The sequence below is a fragment of the Mizuhopecten yessoensis genome, unplaced genomic scaffold, assembly GCF_002113885.1.
Source record: "Mizuhopecten yessoensis strain PY_sf001 unplaced genomic scaffold, ASM211388v2 scaffold371, whole genome shotgun sequence".
NCBI classification, from domain to species: domain Eukaryota; kingdom Metazoa; phylum Mollusca; class Bivalvia; order Pectinida; family Pectinidae; genus Mizuhopecten; species Mizuhopecten yessoensis.
In genome coordinates this window covers 885,619-900,776 of record NW_018403513.1, presented here as the reverse complement: position 1 = coordinate 900,776, position 15,158 = coordinate 885,619, and the positions used below count along the sequence as shown (strand labels likewise).

Below are 15,158 nucleotides of genomic sequence, written 5' to 3'. Positions count from 1 at the left end.
CAACGAGTTAATATGTATACAGATGTCAGATTGTAAACAAATAATTTAGCACTCTTCTGATATATTAGTGTCATTTCGCGCAAATATTTGCTTTTGCAATTATTGTATCAACTTGAAACAACATTTTTGAAATAATTTACCAAATTTGTGCGGAAAACGATTTACATAGAGTTGGACATAGAAATGGAAAATACGTTTTGCAGGACATCAATGGCTTTGGTAACCAGCAAACGTCCTAGGAGGGCTCACTACGAAGCTGTACGCTAAGCGAAACGAACTTGACTTTCTGAATCTTAATGACAACACAGATTTTTTTGAAAGGTGCGGATTAATAAAGATTATGGACAAGACTTATTGTCACGAGCTTATATGGCAAATATGTTATTACTTTGTGGGATATGAATGTGGATTTCTTTAATTATGCTCATTTGTTTGTATTGCGGTTTCATTGTCATTTTATTTATCACTTTTTTACCTGGATTTGCATGGCGGATGTCATCGATGAACAAAAGAAGCTTACCCTTTTGAGACACCTGGTCTTAATCTCTTTTGAAGTTTTCAGTGTATTAATGTAACTCTTTACGGGGTTTTTTTCTGTCCTGGTTTTGTCAGTTCTGAGTTCAACTTATGGTTTTGTGAACACTTTGATATTCTCGTCTGTATTTGATGTTTTCGCTTTTATCATAGTTGTGATAATTTCACGACTTGCGGAACTTCATTGAAGATAAAATTAACAACAATAATCAGCATCAGTAACTGATTGCAACAAAAATACAGTTTACAAACCATGATTGGAACTATGAACCTCCTTTCATTTTACTGTCTCTCTAACCAATATAACTACCTAATCAACAGTTCTACAGTACCCTATGTATTCGCGCTTCAGCTAGATTCAAAAGGAACTAAAGGGGAAAATACTCTACGAAAAAACTAAGCATTAATTATTGTTCTGCCTGTAATGGAACAGTGATTCTTAAGTGAAACATAACCCGTAATGTTATCCCTAGACTTCAACAACTTGGCTCTGAATGGAATTTATAAGTTAAAAACTTGTTGAACCAATTTTATTTTAAGCAAATATTTAACATTGCACTAAGGAAAACACTTTTTGAGTTTCAGAAAAATTCTGCATCGAATTTTAAAATGTAGCACTTCAACAACACAGATAACCTAGAGCTATACAATGAGAGAAAACTGATTAATTGCTACTCTTGAAACGGCCTATCGACATAAGAAGGTCATGCAGAATAAAACGTAATCAAACTGTAAATTAAACACCTGGTGCCGTGGGAAGAAAATACGGATAATGCAGATGATGAAACTATTAAGATCCTTAACATTAGTCGATATTTATAGTGGTAAACTAATGTGCGAGTTCAAACATTGCTTTTATAAAAACAAATATATACAATGTTGAACATTTCCATTCTTATGTATACTTTGTCTGTATTTCTGTTAAAACACGTACATTCTGTACAAGGCACCAGTGAACTACATTATTGGGGCACCAGTATACAGTTAACCAGACAAAACTAGCAGTGGAAGAATGGTCTGTGTTAGAAAAGTAATTCTGACGAACAAGCTGCATTGGGGGCAACAATGACAACTATATAACCTATTTTTAGGTGTAGACTTGACCATAGAATCTTCAATAACTCGGTCCACTACCAGCAATGTCAGATGGACGTTTGATAATAAGCCTCCTGATGAGAAAATAATTAAGCGTCACAAATGATACAGATTCGATAACGGACGCGGCTAATGATTTCATAATCAAATATAGCTATTTCAATCCAGATTGATCGCCACATCCGCTTTATCATATGTCCAGATTCTGCTGATAGAAACCTTATATACATTATATAGATAGTTTTACTGATACATTGTTCACAGGCATCGTAAAGCTTCTAGGGCGTTTGTTACCGGAATGGAAACCTACAAGACGACGTTAAGTTTTGCCAAAATGTGGTCAACAAGCAATGACAGCCGGCAGCAAGACACAGACCAACGTGTTATGGTCAGTTAGCGAGCTTTTGCCCGATAGCAACTTACGTACTTGTGGACATCATCGTCCATTATTAGACATGTCTGAACAACAGCCGAGTTGACATCTGTTGGGCGATTTGCTGGTAAAACCAGCTATTTGTACCCATACCTGTATGGAAATAGGAAATTCCTTTCTATTCACATGCAAGTATCAACACACGCAGCATATTTACGTACCACAAACAAATGCAAGTATCACAAACGGATTTGAGCAACACCAGCAGATAAAAAGTAACACAAACCACGAAAGCAACATAAGCAGATGATGGAAATACGTATAACGCAAAAAGATGGCCGTATCCAACAAGCATACCTACATAAGAAGGGTCAAATTTATCATTTCAATCCATTTGAAACATTGAAAAGTTCTAAAAGCTGTTCAGTTAATGTTAACATTACACAAGCCCAAGTCCATGGCGGTCTTGCGCCTGCAAAATGTGTGTCCTCTGCTTAAGTGATATTGTACAAATTACAATTGAGCTGTTGCCTCCTGGCAACATTTAATAACTCTTTCGTCTTGCTGTTTCGTTAGCTGCGAGAACGTGAAATACCAAACGAAACAAACCTAACAATCAGCAAGTCTTTATAAAAGCTTGTCTTCCTTTTTTATAATTGGAGGATCGGATATCTGCCTACAAAACCGATTCTTTGATTCACGTGCAACTTGGTGGAGGATTTAAGGGATATGCATATATGCAAAATAGTCTAAGAAGATCCAGATCGATGCACTGTGGCAGATATCTCCGACGTCATCTTCCAGCAGGATATACAAAGCTGTATGTTTGTTAATGCATGTATTCATTTTAAGTAACAATGTTACCCGGATGTGACAAATTGAGACGTTATGATTTTTATTCATCGGTAAGATTCTGTCATCTCATTCCCATAAACTGTTGTGATTTGGAAACATCAATGTGAGAAGAGATTTAATTCGTATGCTTTTATTTGTAAGTTATCTCATTTCATCACAGCAAATCAATGTAATCCCTTCCGTTGCGTAGTTAATCCGATTTATTTCAAAACGATAAGAATTGAGTTAATTCATATGATACTAAAGATTTATATAATTTTGAACACAGAAATTTATCTGAAAATAGGTGGGGTTAGTTATACAGGCCAGAAGCGTGATCGCCTTCGCAAGTTAAAAACGTATCTGTAGAGTTGATCATGGCTTCTGCGAATGATTGGCCTACCTTACGCAGTTTGTGCGCTAAGACATGACTGTAACGCCGTAAAAGCATTGCCTAGAAATCGGATATTGCTACTGATCTCGTGCAATTTTACAATTAACTTTTTGTATTTCTGAACTCGTCCAAGAACAGTGTCTGCAAATGCTAGATGTTGTATATGTATATGTCGCCCAACAGTTAAATAAAATCAGATGGTTAACGTAACCATTATTATGACTACTTTGAATAAATAGATAGGGCTTTTTAAACAATGGCTCTTTTCGGGAAGGGTTTGTAAAAGCCATTTTGTTCTTATTACAGAAAATTGATCTTATAATACAGGCTATATTGACTGATTAGTTTTAAAGACCAGAAGTAATCACAGGCAAGTGGACTTAAAGGGGATGTTACTTCACCTTTAAACTTTCAATTGATAATAACACTTCAGACTGATAACATCCTTTTTTACGTTACAAATTTACTGCGTTTGATTTCAGCAGAATTGTTTTCCTCCGACCGATATTTCATAAATTTGACATAGCTATACGATTCTTTTAAATATCATTTTACACATGCTAAATAATTCTCTTTATTGTAAATGAGAAATCAATACTGGCTTTTAAATAATTCCCCGGAGTTCGCCAAGGAACTCTTCTTTGATTATACTTGTTTACCATAAATTTGTACGGATACGCTGATGATATTCTGACTGACAAAGTTTGGTTAAGGTACCCGACGTGGGATAATCAATATATACAATAAATCACTAACTTAAAACAGACGATTATGTCTTTACGTCCATAATTCCTCTTGTTGAGATACATATCTCGATGACCTGAATAAATCGAACATTGTTCCATGGCCCAATAAGCTTGATTTTACTGTATCCTTATGAACAACACTTTTTTATGCGAGGATGGATACAAATATATATAGCAAATAAATGTTCACGTTATAGATTAAAAACCAAAACAAGTTGCGTGTATCAAATTAAATTCATCTATGAAAATAGCATGTTTTAAATATTTCTAACCAGACATTAGGATAATCAATTTTAAAATAAACATAATATGTTTACTTTTGACGTCCTTTTGTGAAAAGGTTTTTTCTACGAACTATCTTTTTTAAATCATACCTTTTTTTAATTTAGAATATAAAATATACTGTGATCAGTCAAAGATACGAATTTAATAAACAAAAAAAAATGTTATTTTGACCATATACGGAACAAATACATGCACTTTCCCGATTGTGTTATCAGAAATGAATAAAAAATGAAAGTTAACATAAGTGATATAAGAAATAGTTTCCACTTAATTAAGGAACCGCAATTTGTTTTCATGTGTATTTTGCTCTATGAAATGCATGTGTGGTTACCCCGACCTTCGTTGGAGAGGTGTATAAAATACATTAACAAACTTACGTGTTTTCGACTAAAAGGTCAGGAGTCCAGACCTCGTTTCTCGATACCAGGATATCAGTTAAATCCCCGTATTTCGTCTTATTCCAATGTAGAAACTCATCATGCCATGTCTGTAAAATGATATTACACCGATCGTAGTTCAAGGGTCAAAGTTATAACCTAAATATTTACAAAGCGAAATTAAAGCAAATGCAAAAACCTTTTTTCCATAAAGAGTATTTGATTGTATAAGGTTATCTTGACCAATTAAAGTTATTATTCGGGTGATACATTGTTGCATACAATAAAAAATGTGGATGAAAAGAAAACTTTCTCTTTCAATATAACACGAAAATATAAATAATTAAGAATTCTAACTTGGACATATAATGAAATACATGCACTTAATGAAAGGAAAACTTGACGCGATGTTTAATTGTAAGTGTCGAAGCTGTTTATCAACGTTCTTATGACGATGAAAAATAAATTTATTTAACATATATTATCTTATAGAACGAACGCCATTAACGCTAATGAACTAACGACACATTAGTTATACTTACAATTCGTAGCCACGCATTTGTCGTTAGCACCTGATTTTTCAAATCCTGAAAGTAACAAAATACAAATTTAATGCACGTATTGTTAAGGTTTTCCAACAAAGCAAATCCCAGCAAGTTATGTTCACTCTTTATTACAAAAATGATAAAAAAAAGTTCTTTTTTTCTCATAGAAAAAGAACCCCTGCAAGTCGGGAATCGAGAAAAGTATCGTAAGAGGCGACAAATGAGATAGCCCCCTGCAGAATTGGGGATTTGCTTTAATATGCTGCACAATTACAATAGTTTTATCTTTATATTTCTCTCTATTTTTAGAAAACATTTTTTTCCTAGCGCATTGCTGGACAATACCTCACTTTTGGCTTTACTGTTAATGTTCGCCCAGGTGAGGAAAGCAATGGGTTTTGTAACAAGGCTGGGAGAACCAGAGTTCTTAAAAATAGTAGTTGTTATTCCGTTCTTAACATCCAGTATTTGGGGAAATAGCAACAACTGGTTCACCCGTTGTCAGTTTATATGACTGGGTGGAATGCTATGTTGGGTGCCTTCGGCACGGTATTTCAGTGAAATAGCAATATAAAGTCGGCATCAGATTTGCTCTATCACAAGGAGGCAAATACAACATCATACCTTGCCTCCAGCACACGTACATGTAAACACGCATACACAACATGCATGGAGGCAAGTCCTCAAAGCTTAAAGTAAAACCATTCCAAACCAATCCGATACAAAAGAATGAAAAGTGTTGAGGAAGTTGAACAAGGAGAAGGTGCTAGATCCATGTAGCTACAATTCACCACTGTGTCTAATCGACACAATAAGATTTTGACATAAATAAACATTGAAAATAGCGTGACCTTTTAGTCGTCCAGGGCGCATCTGGACACATAGTCTGGTCAATATTCTATTAACTAGTGTTGTGGATCAGATAAACATATCGATTTAACAAGCCACGTTACGTTGAACCGCTCAATATGTTTTCAATAAATCAGTGTTTCCAAACGTACATGGCGTCAATGTATTTTTCGTAAGTCAAATGCACAAAGCGGGAAGCATCACCCTGGTTTTCTTTTCCGAAAACCCTTTACAAAACTGTACGATCACTAACACAAAGCTAGCATGGATTGGAAAGTTCGGCAGCACTGATTAAATAATTGTTCTAGGACACGAGGGATTTGCCGTCAGATGATTCCGATAGTTTTTCGACTTAAAGGCGTCATTGGGTTCTTATCCATGTCACACGGACGCTTGATTAAGGTTTCTAGATGAATACGTTTTGGACGTTATACATGGATCGTTGTAACTCTCGTATGTTAGCCAGCTTCTGCTAAACTCTTGTACTGTAGGAGATGAAGCATTTGATAAAACACGTACGCATATTCTAAAGCTTCTTTAAAACGCTTGCACTTTGTAATCAATAAACATAAGGAACTCTTACACGTGCCTTAATACGTTTGTAATCAGAGATACAGATACAATTTGTGTTTAAAAATTCGTGTTAGAATTTATGAAATAAACATTGATATTGAACAATGTAAGAACGCACACAAAGTCTAAAACGCTCAAGTGTATTAAGTCACGTTAGCATCATCAGCACCATTAAACTCTACTTCGTAAAGTAATTAGCGCAGTCTGACAAACGAAATAGTGGATATAATGAGCATGGAAATGTTCATCGTTTATGTCAGAGAGGGAAATATTTGCTTTTCTCTCTCAGGATCTTATACATCTTAATATCATTTACACTGTACGCTTGCCATGGATATATAACACTTAGATTTCACAAAAATATGTGTTCGTGTTAAACTAAGCGGGGAATCGGTCGCGATGATTAAATGTGTATTTAAACAAGAACATGATTTCTAGTAAAACTTCTCCGTAAATATAATTACAAACAAAGATGTCTTTTGAAACATCCTTGGGGAATATTTATTGTTCTAAAAGTTCACATATTAAGTGCACTTAAGTACATAAGCCGTCAGCCTAAAACACTTTTTCTCCACTTATGGTATCCGGCATCATTTTCATATTATTTTACAAACACTGGATCTTTATGACATAGAAGTTGGGAACGTTTTCCACTTAAAAATCCGTCCAAGGTTGATGTTCTGAATTGTAAAGATGAATGACAGTAATAACACAGGTCAAGAGTAGCTTGCCCGTCAATTACTTGCCGATATAATCCATTATTTTTAATCAATAATATTTTTGGACGGCGCTAGACAAATAGCGTTGGTAGAGCAAAAATTGAAAATAATAGATGAGAAATATTTTTTATGTATACAATATTGAACATTTTGATTTTTTGATCTCTTGCACAAGGTTGAACAAACAATAAACAACAGCGGGAATAAACTCACCACGTTAAGACAACAGCAGGAATGCAGAAGTTAAGAAATACCAAAGAGAAACAAAAATAGATTCTTACTCATTTCGGAGTTAAGACAAAAGATCCACACTTAAGGAATGAGATAGTTTTATGTCTAGCCCTATGATCTATTTAGGACTGATTATGTGATAACTTTATCCTATGGCTTTTTGTCGTCAGTTTGGTATCAAATCACGGCTGATTCTGACGAGTTTGTGTAACTTGTCTATACCCTGGTGTTGACAGATGAATTAAGCACGACCAGAACTGGAGACAAATCAGTGAATGATGGAGGCCTTAACAACATAATTGAAAAGAGTTCACAAAAGACACATGTAAGAATTCCTTGTTTAACATGTAGCATCCTCTCAAACAGGCATGCTTGTAAATAACAGATCGACCGATATTACGATGTTAAGAAATTTTAATAACATAACCTGAATCCTGCAAACACATACACAGAAACCTGCAAGCACGCATACACAGAAACATGCAAGTACGCATACACAGAAACATGCAAGTACGCATACACAGAAACATGCAAGTACGCATACACAGAAACATGCAAGCACGCATACACAGAAACATGCAAGCACGCATACACAAAACACATGGAGACACCGCTTAAAATGACCTTTGCTGTTGATAGGACGTTACACATGATGAAACCAAACTAAAACCAACCAATATCAAATTTGAGTGTTGCTACTGAGGGAAGGAAAACTAACAATCATGAATTTTGAATAATACCTATAACTTGGTAGTGAGCACTATTAGCGCGTACCACAGCTAATGTCATGATTATGCCCATATGAAAAGACTTTTTTTTTTATTAAGATAAGAGAGACCAAAGTCATTCTCAATGTCTTGTTTTTCAAGGACAGAACATCATGAATCCGTCTTACACTGTGCCACACCCCTGCAGGTGGAGGATCGGGAAAATAATACACCTACTTTTACCCACTGCATGTATCGTAGGAGGCCACTAACCCCTGAACCCCTGCAGTGTTGGGGATTTGCTTTGGTATCTTCCATTTGCAGACACAAAAGCGACCAAAATAAATCTGCTGCGCTCATTACAATATTTGGGATCTTTATCTTTCTTTCTACTTCCAACTACCTTTAATTTCGTAGCGCCTTGCTTGGCAACACCTCACTTTTGGCTTGATTGTTGAGCGTTCGCCCAGGTTAGGACGGCAATGGATTCTGTCCCAAGGCCGAGACATACCAAAGTCCTTAAAAATGGTAGTTGTTATTCCCTGCTTAACGTTCAGCATTAAGGGGAATGGCAACAACTGGTTCACCCGTTGTCAGTATAATGTGACCGGGGGGAATGTTGTGCCGAGTGCCTTCGGCATGGTTTTTTAAGTGAGATAGCACTATAGAGCCGGCAGATCCGCACTATCACAAGGAGGCAAGCACACCAACATACACTGTCTCCTGCACACACACACGCAAGCACGCATACACTACACACATGAAGGCACGTCCTTAAATGACCTTACCTGTTACCAAACCAAACACTTTACCATGAGGACTAATAAAGCAAACATCACATGAAGCCTCTTTTAAGTGTTCTGCATTAATTCTGCCCCATAAGAAAACAATAAGAGATTCGCTTGCTATGGTGATCAATCAAAATACAGATAGTCTGTTGAAATTTTATTTCTGAATTAACATAAATGTTGTTGTTAAGAAACAATAGTGAAGAAGCAGACACTAGTAGAAATCTCAACCTGAATCCTGGACCTCAAAATATTCTCAAAATACTCAAGTAAATGTCAATGGAAGCTGTATTATCTCTATTTATACACTTTAAGTTAATTTGTGAACGTTAATGTTATGTAAACAATGATTATCTGTCCATGCAATACCTAGATATGTAGTTGTATATATATGATTTATCTTATCATTGGTACTGTTCTATAACCATTTGCGTCTAGAAACTTGCAGGTGAAAACGATAAGCTTCAGTAGTTATTTGTACGTATTAACATTTCAGAACGATTATAAATTGTAATGGATCGTTTTCATTTGGATATTCTGTTTCTCCTATAACACGAGTAAGGGAAACAAAGACGACGTGATGTTAGTTCACGCTGTAATATTTCCAATGAAAAGCTTATTGGTGGACACAGTACTATGCAGTTTCTCGTATAGAATAGCAATCGCTTGCAATAGTGGTTGCTTTAATCATATAAATTATGTCATTTTGACGAAACGGAAAACAACATGGTAAGTACTCTCATATGACAAACATGTATCCACTGTGATCTTATTATACACATCTGTAATGAAATATATACATTAAGGTGAATTAGACTTTCATGTTCTCTCAAAACGCGTCACTGCATTATTTTTAATTTCGTTATAAATAATTTCTGGCTTGAATAATATTTATTATATCACACTGGTGTGCAGTGGAAACGGTTAATATATTCCCGGATCAATAGCCTTTTATGTTATCTCATCCAAGGCAATACCCATCCGTCATGTTGTTTTTAATTTAAAGCAGACGTTCGCTAATTATGATCAAGATATAATTGTATTTCTTACAGGACGGGAAAATGATAATACGAAAATTTCTTGTTCCCAAATTACTTTTACAGAGAGCCAGACCAATTGTGGTTTTCATGATATCAGAAGCATCATTACAGTTGAGATAATTTTGCAATAAAAGTTGAAAAGTTACCAAAATTGAACACGAAATACGCATGTGGTGGAATTCAAAATGACAACCCTCGAATAAAAAGCATGTGTATTTTATATATATTTTTCATTCAAAAGACTAATTGGAATGGGTTTTTTATATTCCAACGGAGTGTACCATTTTTTTACATTTTTTCTACATTTTTTCTACATTTTAAAAACCGAAACGTCAGTGCTGAATTTGATTATGAAAGTTAAACAACTGGGCCTGTTTTGTGGTGCCGCCTGTGATGTCCCCTATACACTACCAAGTAACAGCGTAACCTTTTGCAAACGAATATTCGTCAACCCGAGTAAAGGAAAATGACTTTTCAGGCTGGTGTTGTAAGACAACAATCCCACCCGTACAAATGCATACGCACACACTCAGATTACGTAGATTACGTTATATTTGTTCTCCGCCATTGTTTTCTGTACACACTTGAGAAAGTTATTAATGGAACTGCTTTGGATTTATTAGGAACGGAAGGCCACTCATCATGACAGAACTCTAAAGCAAGCAGAGGCATACAGCTGAAATTTAAATGGTTAAAACTGTCTGAACGAATGAATATCATCTCACTGCCATTGAACGTTAACCTTAAGTTTAATTCAATCAACACCATAAAAAAGTGTAAAAGTAAAGTTTAAGTCACTAAGAATTATTTTTGACTTTTATGCAATTTCACAATCTTCACAGCATAAGTCTCCATTTTTAGTAAGCATATCATCTATTGTTTTCGTTCTTCGATATCATTTTAATGCGAATTTATGAATACCATGTACACTATCACTAGATCATACTTGAGGTTGGTTCGACCCCTGAGGCCAGTGGGTGGGGCCCTTAAGGGGAACTAAGCTAAATTTGCTTTAAAACGCATCTCCTGTTAAACGCCAGAGAGGATTTCAACCAAATTTAGTCCGATGCATCAGTAGTGATTGGCAATCATTTCTTACATAAATGAGGTTGGTTCGACCCCTGAGGCCAGGGGACGGGGCCCTGAAGGGGAACTTAACTAAATTTGCTTTAAAACGCATCTCCTCCCAAACGCTTGAAAGGATTTCAACCAAATTCAGTCTGAAGCATCACTAGGGGAGGGCAATCATTTCTTAAATAAATGAGGTTTGTTCGACCCTTGAGGCCAGGGGGCGGGGCCCTGAAGGGGAACTTAACTAAATTTGCTTTAAAACGCATCTCCTTCTAAACGCCAGGGAGGATTTCAACATAATTCAGTATGAAGCATCACTAGGGGAGGGCAATCATTTCTTAAATAAATGAGGTTTGTTCGAACCCTGAGGCCAGGGGGCGGGGGCCTGAAAAGGAACTTGGCTAAATTTGCTTTAAAACGCATCTCCTCAAACGCCAGAGAAGATTTCAACCAAATTTGCTCTGAAGTTTCAATGGGGGAGGGCAACCATTAAGACGCTAATGCTTTAAGACGCTAATGCCCCCTAATTGCCTGAGCCTGAGAGAATTGTACAACATTTGGTCAAAAACATTATTGAGTAAGAACAAACATTTCTTAATTGAATGAGGTTGATTTGACCCCTGCGGTCCTAAGAAATGGTACAGCTAGATTATCATATTCTATGGTGTAGTCTTCATAAATTGTTAAAAATTGGTTTCTAGGTTTATAAAAACTTATAGTTGAATGAAAATTAAAGTATTGTTTAATTACATCATGTATTATGACATATTACTTATTTCAAAATCTGTTAACATGGCAACTCAGTGGAGGCCTCTGATTAGTTGAAAGTCAGATATTGTGGTCCCAGTTGGGTTAGAACATATCCTTGTCTGGTTTTGAAGATATAAAGATGTACTAATGCATTCAGTTGTAATGACTTAAATATAAAACCAGGTGAGTGATACAGGTCCAATGGACCTCTTGTTTGGTAATGTCATGTATATAATAATCATGGTAATCATTCGTGTTTTCATGACATTAAAATTTTGCAATATGAGTTATATCTGTACCAAATTTGCAGGCTTAGAAGTGCAAGATACGTACTACCATTGAAAGGGTCTCGTTTGATTTCGTATTGTAGGTCATTCATGGTAAAGGATAATTGAAACGTTGATTCGAAAATCCTACAAGCATATAACCGAAATCATAAGATGTTTTTTTTACCATGTATGGAAATGGAAAACAATATGTGATATAGAAAATTAATATCTTAACAGCAAATTGAAGTGATCTACATGTAGGTATATAGATCGAAGGTTTTTTATAACGTACAATGTATACACACAAAGTCAATAATATTGCAGCTACGTCCTTTTGATCACTATATGGTTCATTCCGTATATCCAGTCTCCTTTCCAGACTTTATTTGTCTAACACATTGAATAGGACATGAGTGGATCATAGTGTAACCGCTGTGCACTTTTACCATTAACCCAAAGACAGTAATATGTGATGTGGAACTGTTAAATATCGATAATCTGACACGTAATCTTAAGGAAAACACGCAACGATATTTGTCTACGCGCATGCGTGTCAGTCATTAAGTGCTTACATTGAGAGAGAAAAGGTACATGTAAACATGATTGAGCTCCATCTTCCTCTCGGGGATGGGATAGAAATACATGTTATGTATCTTAAGATGCAACCGTTTAGTAATTGATGACTGCAAATGACAATTTTGCTAGTTTCGTCCGACATAATGAACTTTTTTTCGGGATTTATTGATTTTTGTTTTAAAAAATGGTACAAAGATATGTGTAAACATGATTGAAATACCAATAATTTTGCAAAAACAAAGGGTAATACATGATTTTCAATATAAAACTATAAGATTGCTTAGAAATCTTAACTAAAGATTTCGGTTCGAAAGGATTATCTCTCAAAATTTACACAAAATCTGGTATCGTAATCTGATGACATTTTCAGCGACGACATTGTCGGTTGCGACATCTGTTCTATTGAAAGTATCAACTTATTTCTGAATATACGATATATTTGTATAGGAAATTTTGTCATTTTATAGATCACTAAGGTAATGTAGGCTCAAAAAAAATACAACAAAGTACCGCGGGGCGGAACAAAATACGCCCGTCTAATGCCATATTGTGTTATATACTTTCTTACATTAAAATAAGATCTGGATCATTCTAAGAGTGGTTAGCTGACATGCTATACAAATGTAGGAGGAGATCTCCGGACAACAAATATAATACTAAAATGAACAAAGGGCAATTGCTTTCGAAACATTGTCGAATCAAAATTCTTTTCAGGGAGATACAACTTCATATTATGATTATAATGTATACCAAGTTTCAAAGATATCCGTTGAAAAATGTAGGAGAAGATTGCCGGAGGAAAATCAAATACTGAAATAAACAAAGAGCAATTTCTTTTGCAAAAATTATTGAATCAAAATTATTTTCAATACAAAACAAGAACATATCATGATTATTTAGCCTACTAAGTTTCAAAGAAATCCGTCAAAACATGTAGGAGGAGATCTCCGGAAAAAAATAATCAAATACTGAAATGAACAAAAGGCAACTACTTTTGGAAAAATTGTCGACACAACTTCATACCATATTTATAACGTATACCAAGTTTCAAAGAGATCGGTCGAAAAATGTAGGAGGAGATTGCCGGACAAACAAATGTTGACGCCGAACGGACGGACGGACCGACGGACAACCCCATACCATAGTGCTTCCGTCAAATTTGACGGGCGTGGTGTATAAAAATGCAACTACATACTTTCCCTCTAGCATTTATTCATTATAAACAGGCAACTGTATCACATCGATATTCCTTAGCTGGCACTTATATTTTACTTTACGAGATGTACCTAAGCGAATGATCCCACTTTAATTAAATTTATAAAAGCCTATATTTTTTGTTCATATTTCTAAATTACAATACAAGGCCTTTGCTCTGGTGAATATGTGTTAAAACGATATTGGATTTACAGTTCCACCTTTCAAAACCAAAGCTGTTATACTAAAGTGTTAATACTTCCATTTGAGACGATTTAAGCAAAATGCACGTTTAAATCTTTGGAACATACCTGTTAATGAAAAGATGTTAGTTTATTGTTAAGCTAAAAACACTTGCAACGAATTGGTTTCGTCAGTGCCAGCTGATGTTACGTGGACATATACTCGAAAGGTAATGAACATCCGTAAGAAATAGCTCTAGCGCGACCTCCGATTTATATTTATCAATCCCTAATAGGATATATAAGAGGGCGGCGTGCCTTCCGGTAATCAGGTATGGCCTTTGAGATTTCGTGTTGGGTAAGGTTTTCGTATAAACATGATCGATAGCGATTCTTACACGAGTCTAGTTTTAGACGAGGCAGGTAATTAACTATATAGGGCAACTGGCGACTAGAACATACATATTTTTGATATAGATAAATATACTGTCTGAAGAAAAATATATGAGTTTGTTATTTAGGAGAAGCTTTTGTAATATTATTGATGTTGTATAGTTATTTATTTTGTCCGTTACCGTTATCAACTTGGACATTACAAGCAATCACGACAATCCCGCTTGTTATACGCTGATTTCAGTCGAGATTACGTCCCGAGGAGAATCGTGACCATGCAATCTACCTTTTAATTCCTGTTTTCCTCGATTTGCATGCTGGTGGCCATTCCGGTCATTTTCTGTGGACAGTTACCACAGAGAGTTTGAACTAATTGCACAGACTGACACTTTATAGAGAAACCGTCAAAACTGTAATACTCATCCTGGTTAATGTTATTTCACTATAACTTTGAATGCATCCGCCCGGATGTGGAAATGATGTCGTCACCTTTTGTGTCAATACATACTATTATAAATGCTTTCCTATTGAATACTGGCAAAATACTGATATTTTTTGTGAGTGCGAAGCATTAATAGTATATGTGTATGTTCTGTCGTTATATACTTGATATATACTTATACGACATTTGTT

General features: G+C 35.4%; 1 protein-coding gene across 1 annotated transcript in view; it reads right to left on the bottom strand.

Moving 5' to 3' along the window:
* Positions 1 to 15,158, bottom strand: part of LOC110447150 (neuronal acetylcholine receptor subunit alpha-2-like) — an 87,179-nt gene that overhangs the window by 36,217 nt on the left and 35,804 nt on the right. Inside the window, exons 3-4 of the mRNA XM_021492637.1 lie at positions 5,181 to 5,225; positions 4,639 to 4,748 (exon numbers count right to left, since the gene is read on the bottom strand). Of these exons, the coding sequence (XP_021348312.1) occupies positions 4,639 to 4,748; positions 5,181 to 5,225 (155 nt within the window). The remainder of the gene's footprint in view (positions 1 to 4,638; positions 4,749 to 5,180; positions 5,226 to 15,158) is intronic.